The sequence below is a fragment of the Osmerus eperlanus genome, chromosome 23 (assembly GCF_963692335.1).
Source record: "Osmerus eperlanus chromosome 23, fOsmEpe2.1, whole genome shotgun sequence".
Lineage (NCBI taxonomy): Eukaryota > Metazoa > Chordata > Actinopteri > Osmeriformes > Osmeridae > Osmerus > Osmerus eperlanus.
In genome coordinates this window covers 1861134-1873172 of record NC_085040.1, presented here as the reverse complement: position 1 = coordinate 1873172, position 12039 = coordinate 1861134, and the positions used below count along the sequence as shown (strand labels likewise).

Genomic DNA, 12039 nt, shown 5'->3' with positions numbered 1-12039 from the left:
CAACTTCAACATTTTTTTATTTGAAACAAAATGTTTAATCTTTACATATTTTGTTTTAAATGTACAATCAAACCATCAATGTAATAATCATACATAAAATTCTTCATCATGTACAACTCTAAACACTAGCCATAAATAAAAAAAAGTAAGGGGGGGGGGCATTGAGATGTGTGTAACACTACAGTGTGAGGCAATACCACAGGGAAACATAAATGCCTTGGTTGCCGTGGTGACAGCAGGGAAGTCACTGAAAAGAGAGAGGCCAACGCAGAAACAGTGACGCCGACCACCTCTCCACACACACACACACACACCTCAGCCGGTACGAGGAAGAGGAGGGGACGGGGGGGGAGGGAGGTTTGAGAGATGAGCGCACAAGTCAGATGACTCACTCCTGTGGTGTAAAAAAATTAACAAAAAAATATTAGTGTGTTATAGAGCCCAAACCAACCGCCACTTTACCCTGCACTGGATACGGACAGATCAGTCGCCACGGTGACAGACATCTACTCCACGTGACAAGGTCAAATGGGGATGCGTCAACATGTTGCCTCGACCAATCCTACCTGGTCACATCTCCGCAGATGTGAGCTGGGACAGCGTGAAAGAGTGTTTCATCACATCTCTGTTCAGACACGTGGTTACTCATAAGTGTCCAATACACTGCAATGCACAACTGAGTCTCCTATGACAGGCTACAGCAACCTGAGCTGAGATAGTCCATGCTTTTGAGAAGGACAAATGGAGTGTTAGAAATAGTTGCTGTTTAAAAATAGTTTTTTTTGTTGGTTTTGGTAATTAAATAACATGCGTTTTTTTCGGGGGGGGGGGGGGGTGTTTGTTTCCCCCAACCCCAAGGGACTGGAGCAAGAAGGGTGGGTGGGTGGGGTGCGCTCGAGAGAGAGAGGACAAATATCCTGTCCCTAATTAAACACAAGACACATTTCTCACAAAGCATGAAACAGCAGAAAGAGGGAAGTCTTAGAGACACCAGCAACAGTGCACCACAACCATCCCACCTCCTCCATTTTCATCTTTTCATTTCATTCACTTGGGGGAGGAAATAACAGGTGCAATATTTCCAGTTTGGACTTGAGTTTCATCTCAGGCTGTAAAAAGCTACTTGATTATGCAGATATCAATACTAAAAAGTAGTAGCAACAGTAATAGTTTTGAAAGAAAAAAGTATTTTTTTCCCCCAGTAACAGGAGTACACAGATGAACTCAACCTTGAGTTATTTTTTTCCTTTATTATTAACATTTACACTCCGCCTTCAAGATTGAAGAGATGGTAGCTAGCCATCTAACACACACACACACACACCTCAGCAGCATAGCACTGACATGGCTCAGAACAAATAAACATACACACACTCTCACATTCACACACACACACACCCTTCAACAGGTGGCCTGTCTGGTTGTTAGTACATCTGTTTGCAAATGAATCAGAAACAGATTTTTTTTCTTCTTCTTAAATTACAGTACTTTCTAATTCCCTGCCTCACATGGCAACACACACACACACACACATTTTAAAGCAATCTCCCTTTGATCACGATCTAAGATCAAGAAAGCAGTAGTCTACTATAAGACAGGGGTCGCCATTGGTTGGGTGAGTATGCAAAATTTTCACAGGTTACCCTGACAACCTGATTGGAATGTAGAGGTGCTCGTGATACGCACACACACTCGTGCTTCACGCACACTTCACAGGTAAACAATGTTCTTTTTAAAGAGGGCTGGGTGAAGTGAGAGCCAGGGATTGGGCGCTGCGGGCATCACCTGACATCTGACCGACCAGTCAGAAAGTAGAGGTTGTTTGTAGGTCCCTCCTCGCATCCCAGCGGATCATTCTGACCTTTGACCCCTCAGAAACCCCCACGTCCCATGGCGAGCCAATGGGAAAAGGGCGATAGCAGGGGACCACAAAGAGTGTCTGTGTGTGTTTAGATATAGGAGGTTTGGGCAGTGTGTGTGAGGGAAAAACAAAACGACATGCTGCTTATATGTGGTGTGCGTGCGTTACTGGCAGACGTTAGATGTGTGTGTGTGTGTGTACGGTGTACTAAAAGTGCATTCCTCATAAACTGCGTCTAACCTCCCGTCTATCCCGGCCACAACACGTCAAGTCAACAACAAGTCTCCTCAAGCAACCAGTGACACAGAAGAACCTCCTCCATTCTCCCCCTGCTCCACTAGGGGGCGACAGGCAGGTCTCTCGGCGCTCAGTCAGCTTTAGTGTTAGGGAGTTAATGTTTCTGGGGGGGTGGGGGGGGGGGGGGGGATGGGGACGGGGGGAGGGGGGGTAGCGGAGGGTCGGGGTCAGAGGTCGGGGCCGTCCAGCAGGCGCACCACCTCCTCCTCCTCGCTCTCGTCCCCCGGGCGGTCCTGGAAGGAGGGGACTAGTTGAACATGATGGACGCGGGGTCTTGGTCGGCCATCTGGGCCATGTGGGTCGGCCATCTGGGCCATGTGACGGAGGATATCTTTTTTTGTGATAATACCAAGGAGCCTCCTGCAGGGGGAGACACAGAGCAGTCGAAGAAAGAGAGAGGGAGGGAGAGAGAGGAGAGGGAGACAGAGAGAGAAGGGAGAGAGAGAGAGAGAGAGAGAGAGAGGAGAGGGAGAGAAAGAAAGAAAGAGAGGGAAGGGAGAGAGGAGAGAGAGAGGAGAGAGAAAGAGAGAGGGAAGGGAGAGAGGGAGAGATAGAGAGAAAGAGAGAGAGGAGAGAGAAAGAAAGAGAGGGAAGGGAGAGAGGGAGAGAGGAGAGAGACACACAATCAGGATGAGTAAGCCGGTAGGGGGCTGGATGACAGGCGTGTGGAAAAGAAAATGACGTCATCTTTTTGTTGGCGAGAGAGTGGTTAAACAGCTTGGGTTAAGGTCTGAGGGATCAGAATGATCTAGCTGAAGCAAATAATAGATTTAGCTTGATTAATAATTAACTTCCAAAGCAAATCAAACACTTTTTCAAGACACTAAATTAGGATTTGATGCCGTGAGACAATAACAGGTTCTTAAACGACAGGCCTTTTATTTATTTTTTACCCAAAACAACGTTGAAACGTAGTCTGCACCTTTTAACCACTCTGCTGACCGTGACATCGCCACAGCAACAAAAACATGGCTCTCATTGGTGCTTAGCAAAGTGGGAGGAGACAAGGGTGAGGGAAGCATGCCTCATACGGCACCCTACCCCCCCCCCCCCGTGCACTTCTTCCTGGTGTGCTACTTTCAGGAAGACTACAGCGGTGCACTTCAGGGGGTCTGATAGGGTGACGTTTGAGACGTGGCTTAAAGTGACTCTAGGGATTCTGGTTAGAGAACAGTTTGGACGCTTCATGGGGGACATGCTCAGAGGTGAGAGCCAAACAGGAAATAAACAGGAAATGAACAGGATCCTACAGGAAGGAGGAAGTGAACACAGAGAAACAGCCCAGCCTTAACCACCAACCAGTAAGATAGCCGACCATCCACGTGGTCTGTGTCCACCTGAAGTCAAGTCAAGAGGTCCCATGCTGATTCAAGAGCACTTTATGGACTACAAATAAGGCTTGGACTACAAATATGGCCAATCGAAGTACATTTACGCCATAGTATTAAAAGGACAACAAGTGTGCATCTAGATATCTTCACCATAATTGAACTGGTAGACATTGTGATCTTGAATTCAGCCATGAGAATGTTTTAGTTGTAGTTTGAGGTGTTAAAGTTGGAGAAAGAGGAGAGATATTTTGAGATCAGAGTTGAGCTGATTGTCTGGAGAGGATTGTCTGTGAGCGATGAAGCTCCAACACAGTCCAGACCTGGGACCCAAACGCTGTCTGTTCCCCCACAAACGTCTGGGTTTAGGGGTGTGCTCGATTCAGATTTCCAAGTTCGCCGGACTTTGCGACACAGCAGTAAGTTGAGTCGGTTGGTTCCAAGGCGAACCAAATCCAACACCCCCCCCCCCCCCTGCAGGGTTTGACAGAACAGAAACACTGCTGTTGCGACTCAGGTCTGCAATGGAGGAGAGAACTGTGGGAAGTGAGAGCACCTCTTAGAAAGGAAGTCGCTACAGTCGCTACGGTAACTCGGGGGACATGAAAACAGCGCAGCAGAGATGGGGTGGGGTCAGGTGAGGTCAAGGTGGGGGACTGGTGGAGAATCAGGAGAGGGCAGGGATTGGGTTGTTTGTTTACTACCACGATCACCACCACACAGATGGGCTAGCCCATAGCCTCCTATGACTGCTAGAATCATCATCATCATCACCCACGACAACACTACAGTTCACTCTCTCACTACGCAGGATGGCGGGGGGAGGGAGAGGGGGGGGGGGGTGGGAATGAGGGATGGAACTGTCTTCTTCCCCTCCCCCTCCCCCAGTGATTCCCCCCCCCCCCCAAAAAAAAAAATATATATAACACCAAGAGTAGAGGTCCGCTTCCCCAAGGCGGTTACTCGCCAAGTGGTTAGGGCGCCGGCGCTATGCAGCGCTGGGTCAGATGTCATCGATCTGCCGGACGGAGACCCAGGCGAGAGAGGGAGGAAGGAAGAGGGAATAAGGAAGGGAGTTCAAAAACAAAAACAAATGAAAAAAGGAGGGGGGGAAAAAAACAGTTAGTTCATCGAGGTCCAAAAGTGAGTGTCTTCTTTTATGGTTTTTTTTCAGGGTGACATGACTTGTGTGTGGTAGGTATGGGGATTCAAAAGAAGACACACACACACAGATTAATTCTACAACCAGAGACATGACGACACGTCTGTAGGAATACAAGACTCGGTAGTCAAGAGTATAAAAAAACTATTATAAATATACATATTATATATTTCTATTCATGCTGTCTATCTACTGTAATACTGTATGTTTAAGTAACCATGTAAACAGGAAGTGATGAACACTGCTAAAGGAAGCTCTAGTAGGTATGAATGGGAGGCTAAAGTGAAGCTAGTCTACTCAGGCTTTTAGCGACAGTTCCCGCTCAGATCCAGGATTACAGGACCAATAGCAATCAAGTAAACTGACAATTTTAAAACGGCGACCAATACCAATTGAGTATACTGAGAGAGCTCTAATAAAGGACCAACGTCAGTCAGTGATGCTGACAGAGCTTGGACATACATCGATATTACAACTTAAGTCAGGTATAATCGGTAACCAGTGATAAGTGGAGATTCACATTGGTGTTTTTCTAGGCAATACAGGGGTGGTAAACACAAACCAAACAGCTCCACTGCAAAGTGTGTGAGTGAAACAGAGTAGAAAAAAAGGCAGTCTCCTATTGGTCAGGGGGAACTGTCAGTCATTTACACACAAGTTTCATGCGTCCCTCCTTAGAGGCGGGGCCTACAGGTGGAGAGGGGAAGGGGGTTGGGGTCGGAGGTCAGGGGGGCGGGGCTAGTCACCAGGGGCTCCACGTTGTGCTTGAGCTCCTCCAGGTGCTCTAAGATATTCTTCTTAGTGATGATGCCCAAAACAATCCTGCAACACACACCTGTTACTGAACACACTGCAGGGCCAGGTACACAGACAACACACACACACACACACACTCACTCGCCCACAGAACACAGGGGGAGAGAGGGAGATACAACAGCTCAAAGCATACAAACTGAAAACATACAGAACATAAATAATAATTTAACGTAGGAGGCAACATGACACGACAACATTGCATGAACTAATAAACGAAATAAAAAGATGACCTACTTGATTTCTTAACTTCTTCTTAATTACTTTATATGACTGTCAGTTGGATTGTGTTTATCTATGTTATTTGTGCAAATTATTATTTATTTATATTATTATTACTATTTATCTATTAACTCAGGATGGAAATCAGATGTGTTGAGGAGTGCTAGGAGTACATAAAAATATATTCTCAGTAATCATGCATTTATGAAATATTTTATATGTGTGGGCCTTGAATGAAATTTTACTTTAAACGCAGATGCTAAATGCTGTTTGTATTTACTGTCTATTTGTGTCTATTTGTTCACTTATTGCACTTTACACATGCCATGCTCTGCACTTTTTGCTGTTTTTCCACTTCTGGGTAGATGCTAAACTGCATTTCGTTGCCTCAGTACTGTACTCTGTGCAATGACAATAAAGTTGAATCTAATGTAATCTAATCTAATCTAAAAACAAATAAAAGAATACAGAAAAATAATATGTAAAACAACGAATTGCTGTCATCTGTGGTCTCCCTCCTCACTGCTCCAGGTCTGATCATGCTTAGTAACAAACTGCCATCAAACACCTTGAGATTTGTGTTTACTTACTGAACTACAATAATATACCATATTTCTGTCCTACATATTAATGTACTAGTAACTAGTTTATTAATGTACTGTAATACCGCCTCTGTCCAGCAGGTGTCTCAGTGGTGCGTGTTTACCATAAAACATACAATACAGCGACACAACACAGAACTAACTCCCAACATGTGACCTGGCAAATCCTTTCCACAAAATCAGCTGAGAATGTGAACTTAAAACAAAATTCTAACCTGAGTTAAACTGACTGTATATGACCACAACGTGAGCGACTGCAGCTGCCTCGCTTACCTTTCTCCTCCACTAGATACCAACTTCAGCTTTCCCTCATTCCTTTTACCTCAAGCATATATCTTGGGAGTCAGGTGGCTGAGCGGTTAGAGAATCGGGCTAGTAATCAGAATGTCGCTGGTTCGATTCCCGGCCGTGTCTAATGACGTTGTGTCCTTGGGCAAGGCACTTCACCCTACTTGCCTCGGGGAATGTCCCTGTACTTACTGTAAGTCGCTCTGGATAAGAGCGTCTGCTAAATGACTAAATGTAATGTAAATGTATATCTTACAATACATGCTTTAACTGGTGCTCATGCTCTCTACGACAGACTCCACACTCCCTCTTCAGAAATAGCATGCTAGTCGGCAGTGTTTAGTCCGGCAGTGTTGACTCCTGAGGGGGCTTTAGCGGTGGACTACGTTGGGTGGGTTGTGAAGCAGCAGTTAATCAAGCCATGCAGGTTAACACGGTCAGGACCTCAAGGCTCCCAGCAGCCATGCATCACCCTGCTGTTACGGAGCGCGTGTGTGTGTGTGAGGGGGGGGGGGGTGGGGGTGGGGGGAGGAAAGAGAGAAGGAAAGACTGGAGTGCTTTCTCTGTTTTCTTAGTTCTTCTTTCTCTACCTCCAGGCTCCCTCCCTCCCCCTCTCCCTCCCCCTCCCTCCACCTTCCTCCCTCCACCTTCCTCCCTCCACCTTCCTCCCTCCCCCCCTCCCCTTTTCCCCATGCCCACCCCCCATTCCACCCTTCCTTCCTCCCTCCCCCCCTTCTCCCTCCCTTCCTCCCTCCCTCCCCCCACCCCCCCTCCCCTTTACCCCCCATTCCACCCTTCCTTCCTCCCTCCCCCCTTCCTCCCTCCCTCCCTCCCTCCCCCCACCCCCCCTCCCCTTTCCCCCCATGCCCACCCTCCATTCCACCCTTCCTTCCTCCCTCCCCCCCTCCTCACCCGTTGTGAGTGACCAGACACTGTCGGAGCCCCAGCTTCCGGAAGATGTCCACCACGATCTCCATGGGCGTGTGGTCGGTGACGGTGAAGGGGCTCATGTCCAGGATGCTGCGCAGCTTGAGGGGGCGGGGGCTGTCGGCGGGCATGGCGGGGGGCGTGCTGCGTGAAGTAGACCCGCGAGCTCAGCAAGATGCCCTCCTGCTTACGCCGCGCGTTCTCTGTAGGGGTGGAGGGAGGGGAGGTGGAGGAGGGGAGGTGGAGGAGGGGAGGTGGAGGAGGGGGAAGGTGGAAGGTGCAATGAGGCGTGGAGGTGGGAGAGAGGGGAGGGAGTAAGGGTGAGAAGGAGAGCAGGCAAGCAAGAAAGATAGTGAATTAGCAACCAAAAAAAGAAAAGAAGTAAAGTCCCTTCTGTCTACTCGGGCCTCCTCCTCCTCTCCTCCTCCTCTTCCCCTCCTCTCCTCCTCCTCCTCTCCTCTCCTCTTCTCTTCCCCTCCTCCTCCTCCTCCTCCTCCTCTCGTCCTTTTCTCTTCCTCTCCTCCTCCCCTCCTCCTCCTCTCCTCCCCCTCCTCCTCCGTTACCTATGGCGATGGTGATGTCCCTGCGCAGGGCGAAGCCCACCAGCCTCTGGGACTCCTTGGAGACGATGACGGGGAAGCCGTTGTAGCTGGTGTCGTTGATGACGACCTGCAGGTCCTCCACCGTCAGGTCGTCCTGGGTCAGCACCGCCAGAGGGGGGTCGCTACGGCGAGGACGCATCACCTGGGGGGGAGGGGGGGAAACGACCTCATCAGTCACTCGACAAACACGTCCGGAAAACAGACACACACAGATACAGATACACACATACACACTAACACACACAGATACACAGAGACACACATACAGATACACACATACTAACACACACACACAACACACACAGACACACACACAGATACACACAGACACCGACACCGACACACACACAGATACACACAGACAGACACACACACAGATACACACACAAACAGACACCGACACACACACAGATACACACAGACAGACACACACACAGATACACACAGATGCACACATACTAACACACACACACACAACACACGCACACAGATACACACAAACAGACACCGACACACACACACAGATACACACACACAGATACACAGACACACACACAAACAGACACCGACACACACACACACACAGATACACACACACAGACACACACACACAGACACACACAAACACACACAGATGGCGCGCCCTCACGTCTCGTGCGAGGGTGGTGTGTGTGAACTCCTCCTTGGCGTCCAGGAAGGGGTAGCCGTTGAGGCGGATGTGCGCCTCGTAGATGCCCTCGCGCCCGAAGGCGTCGCCCACCCACTTGCTGGTCATCACCGCCGCCATGAGGGCACGATGTACTCCAGCCCCCCGGTCAGCTCGAACACGATGACCACCAGGGACACGGTCATCCTCGTCACGCCGCCTGCCACGCCAACCGGACCACAAACAACACACGCAGATCATACGTTAGATCGTTCTTTGACGGCCAGACACACTCTCCCATCCTTGCCCCCTCACACACTCTCCCATCTTGCCCCCTCACACACTCTCCCATCCTTGCCCCCTCACACACTCTCCCATCCTTGCCCCCTCACACACTCTCCCATCCTTGCCCCCTCACACACTCTCCCATCCTTGCCCCCCCAGACTCACCAGGCAGGCTGCGGCCCCCACCATGGCGTACAGCCCCGGGGTGATGCAGTCGGCTCCCACCTCGCACCACTCCTTGAACATGAACCAGTCGTGGTGGTAGTAGGCCAGCTGCTCCATGGCGATGCCACGATGCGCCCGGCGATCGCCCCGATGGCCATGCTGGGGATGAACAGGCCTGACGGGACCTGGGGGAGGACGGGGGAGAGGAGGGGAGGAGGGGGGAGTCATGAGAACACCTCCAACTGATCTAGATCTACATTTTACATTTAGTCATTTAGCAGACGCTCTTATCCAGAGCGACTTACAGTAAGTACAGGGACATTCCCCCCCCAGAGGCAAGTAGGGTGAAGTGCCTTGCCCAAGGACACAACGTCATTTTGCACGGCCGGGAATCGAACCGTCAACCTTCTGATTAATAGCCCGATTCCCTAACCGCTCAGCCATCTGACCCCCGCCATCTAGACCGAATCTAGATTCACGGTTCCCCCCACCAACACCCAGGTCTCCCCATCCCCCCTCCCCCCCCCCCCCCCCTCGCCCCTCCCCTCACCTTCAGCCCGAAGGTGAAGATGGTCATGATGATCTTGAAGATGAGCGCCAGGCACAGCTGCCACATGGCGGCGTAGACGCCGGGCCCGGCAGGCCGGTTGGGCACCTCGACGAAGGCCCTCTGGAGTCCGTCCTCAGGCTGGTACTGGCAGAGCTGGGACGACTCCAGCGGGCCGCAGTCTGTGAACAGCTCCTTGATCAGCTCGCTGGTGTTCTGCCGCGTGTACGGGTTGGGGAACGCCACGATGGCCGTCACCGCCGCCACCAGGATCACCTCCAGCACCGGGTACTTTCCTGGGGGGGGGGGGGGGGGGGTCGCCGAGAGGTCAGAGCGGGCTTAGAGAGCGGGGGTTTGTGTCATACCGAGCATGCCTCGTGTGTGGATCGAGAGCCACTTAGAAATCGTAGAAAGAATCGTTAGAAATCGTAGCCATTCAAACACGCCCTGACGTCATGTTGACTGTGTCTTGCTATCACGACTGTCCTATGCGGTGCTATATAATGCGTTATATAATGTGTTATATAAGCTGTGTTTCTCCTCAAGGGAGACCCAAACATTCCGAGCAACAGAGGGGCCCAATGGGACCCCCCCCCCCCCCCACACCAGTAGAAAACCACCAGAAACGCCCCCCTTCACGGCCGAGCCTCGTTCCGGCCGGCTCCTTCCGCTAACAAGGCCCGTGCTTAAGAGGGGCTGTAATCTCTGGGCGGATCTGCTCACCGAAGCGTGTGGACTTGCGCCGGCGGCACCAGGCGATGTTGGCGCGGATGAAGAAGGCGCCCCACAGGCCCCCGAACACACCCAGCAGGATGAAGGGGAGGAGCTCAAACAGGTACCAGGGGTGTGGTACTCCACGTAGAACAGGACCAGGCGGCTGTTGCCGAAGGGGTTGATGGAGCGCAGCACAAAGGCAGCCACCAGGGCGGCGAAGAAGGAGCGCCACAGAGTCTTCAGGGGGAAGTAGTAGCTCACCTGTACAGGAAGAGGAGAGGAGGAGAGGAGAGGAGGAGAGGAGGAGAGGAGGAGAGGAGAGGAGAGGAGGAGAGGAGGAGAGGAAGGTAGGAGAGGAGAAAGGAAAGGAGGAGAGGGGAGGAGAGGAGGAGAGGAGAGGAGGAGGGCAGAGGAGGAGAGGAAGTAGGAGAGGAGAAAGGAAAGGAGGAGAGGGGAGGAGAGGAGGAGAGGAGAGGAGGAGAGGAAGGTAGGAGAGGAGAAAGGAAAGGAGGAGAGGGAGGAGAGGAGGAGAGGAGAGGAGGAGGGCAGAGGAGGAGAGGAAGGTAGGAGAGGAGAAAGGAAAGGAGGAGAGGGGAGGAGAGGAGGAGAGGAGAGGAGGAGGGCAGAGGAGGAGAGGAGAGGAGGAGAGGAGAAAGGAAAGGAGGAGAGGGGAGGAGAGAAGGGAGAGGAGAGAGGAGAGTAGGGGAGGAGAGGGAGGAGGAGAGGAGAAAGGAAAGGAGGAGAGGGGAGGAGAGGAGGGGAGGGGAGAGAGGAGAGTAGGGGAGGAGAGGGGAGGAGGAGAGGAGAAAGGAAAGGAGGAGAGGGGAGGAGAGGAGGGGAGGGGAGAGGAGGAGGGAGAGAAGAAGAGAAAGGTTATGGTACGACAGGAATAGGAGGACCTACCACAAGGGTCATACAGAATACGGTGTGTGTGTGTGCCTACCTCCTCCAGACTGAAGAGCACCCTCCTATGGGAGCTCCGAAAGCCACAGACACCCCTGCTGCCGACGCAGCCGACAGGACCTGAGGAGACACGAGGAGCACACGTCACCTCCCACACAGAGACACGCTCACACACACACACAGAGAGAGACACGCTCACACACACACAGAGACACACTCACACACACACACACACACAGACAGACAAGCAGACAGACAGACAGACAGACAGGCAGGCAGGCAGGCAGGCAGACAGGCAGACAAGCAGGCAGACAGACAAGCAGACAAGCAGGCAGACAGACAGGCAGACAGACAAGCGGGCAGACAGACAGACAGACAGACAGGCAGGCAGGCAGGCAGACAAGCAGGCAGGCAGCAGGCAGGCAGGCAGGCAGGCAGACAAGCAGGCAGACAGACAGACAAGCAGGCAGACAGACAGACAAGCAGGCAGACAGACAAGCAGACAAGCAGGCAGACAGACAGGCAGACAGACAAGCAGACAGACAAGCAGGCAGACAGACGAGTAGACAGCAGACAGACAAGCAGACAGTCAGGCAGACAGACAGACAGACAGACAGGCAGGCAGGCAGGCAGGCAGGCAGACAGGAAGACAGGAGCAGACAGACAGACAGTCAGGA

At 51.6% G+C, this 12039-nt stretch overlaps 1 protein-coding gene across 1 annotated transcript in view; it reads right to left on the bottom strand.

Moving 5' to 3' along the window:
- The window catches only part of clcn3 (chloride channel 3), a 32498-nt gene continuing 20459 nt past the window's right edge, over nt 1-12039 (bottom strand). Inside the window, 15 exon segments of the mRNA XM_062449432.1 lie at nt 1-2475; nt 2477-2518; nt 5395-5470; nt 7486-7637; nt 7639-7703; nt 8064-8244; nt 8752-8891; nt 8894-8968; nt 9195-9326; nt 9329-9383; nt 9749-10041; nt 10469-10591; nt 10594-10720; nt 11403-11422; nt 11425-11482. Coding sequence (XP_062305416.1) covers nt 2326-2475; nt 2477-2518; nt 5395-5470; nt 7486-7637; nt 7639-7703; nt 8064-8244; nt 8752-8891; nt 8894-8968; nt 9195-9326; nt 9329-9383; nt 9749-10041; nt 10469-10591; nt 10594-10720; nt 11403-11422; nt 11425-11482 — 1689 coding nt within the window. The 3' untranslated portion in view covers nt 1-2325.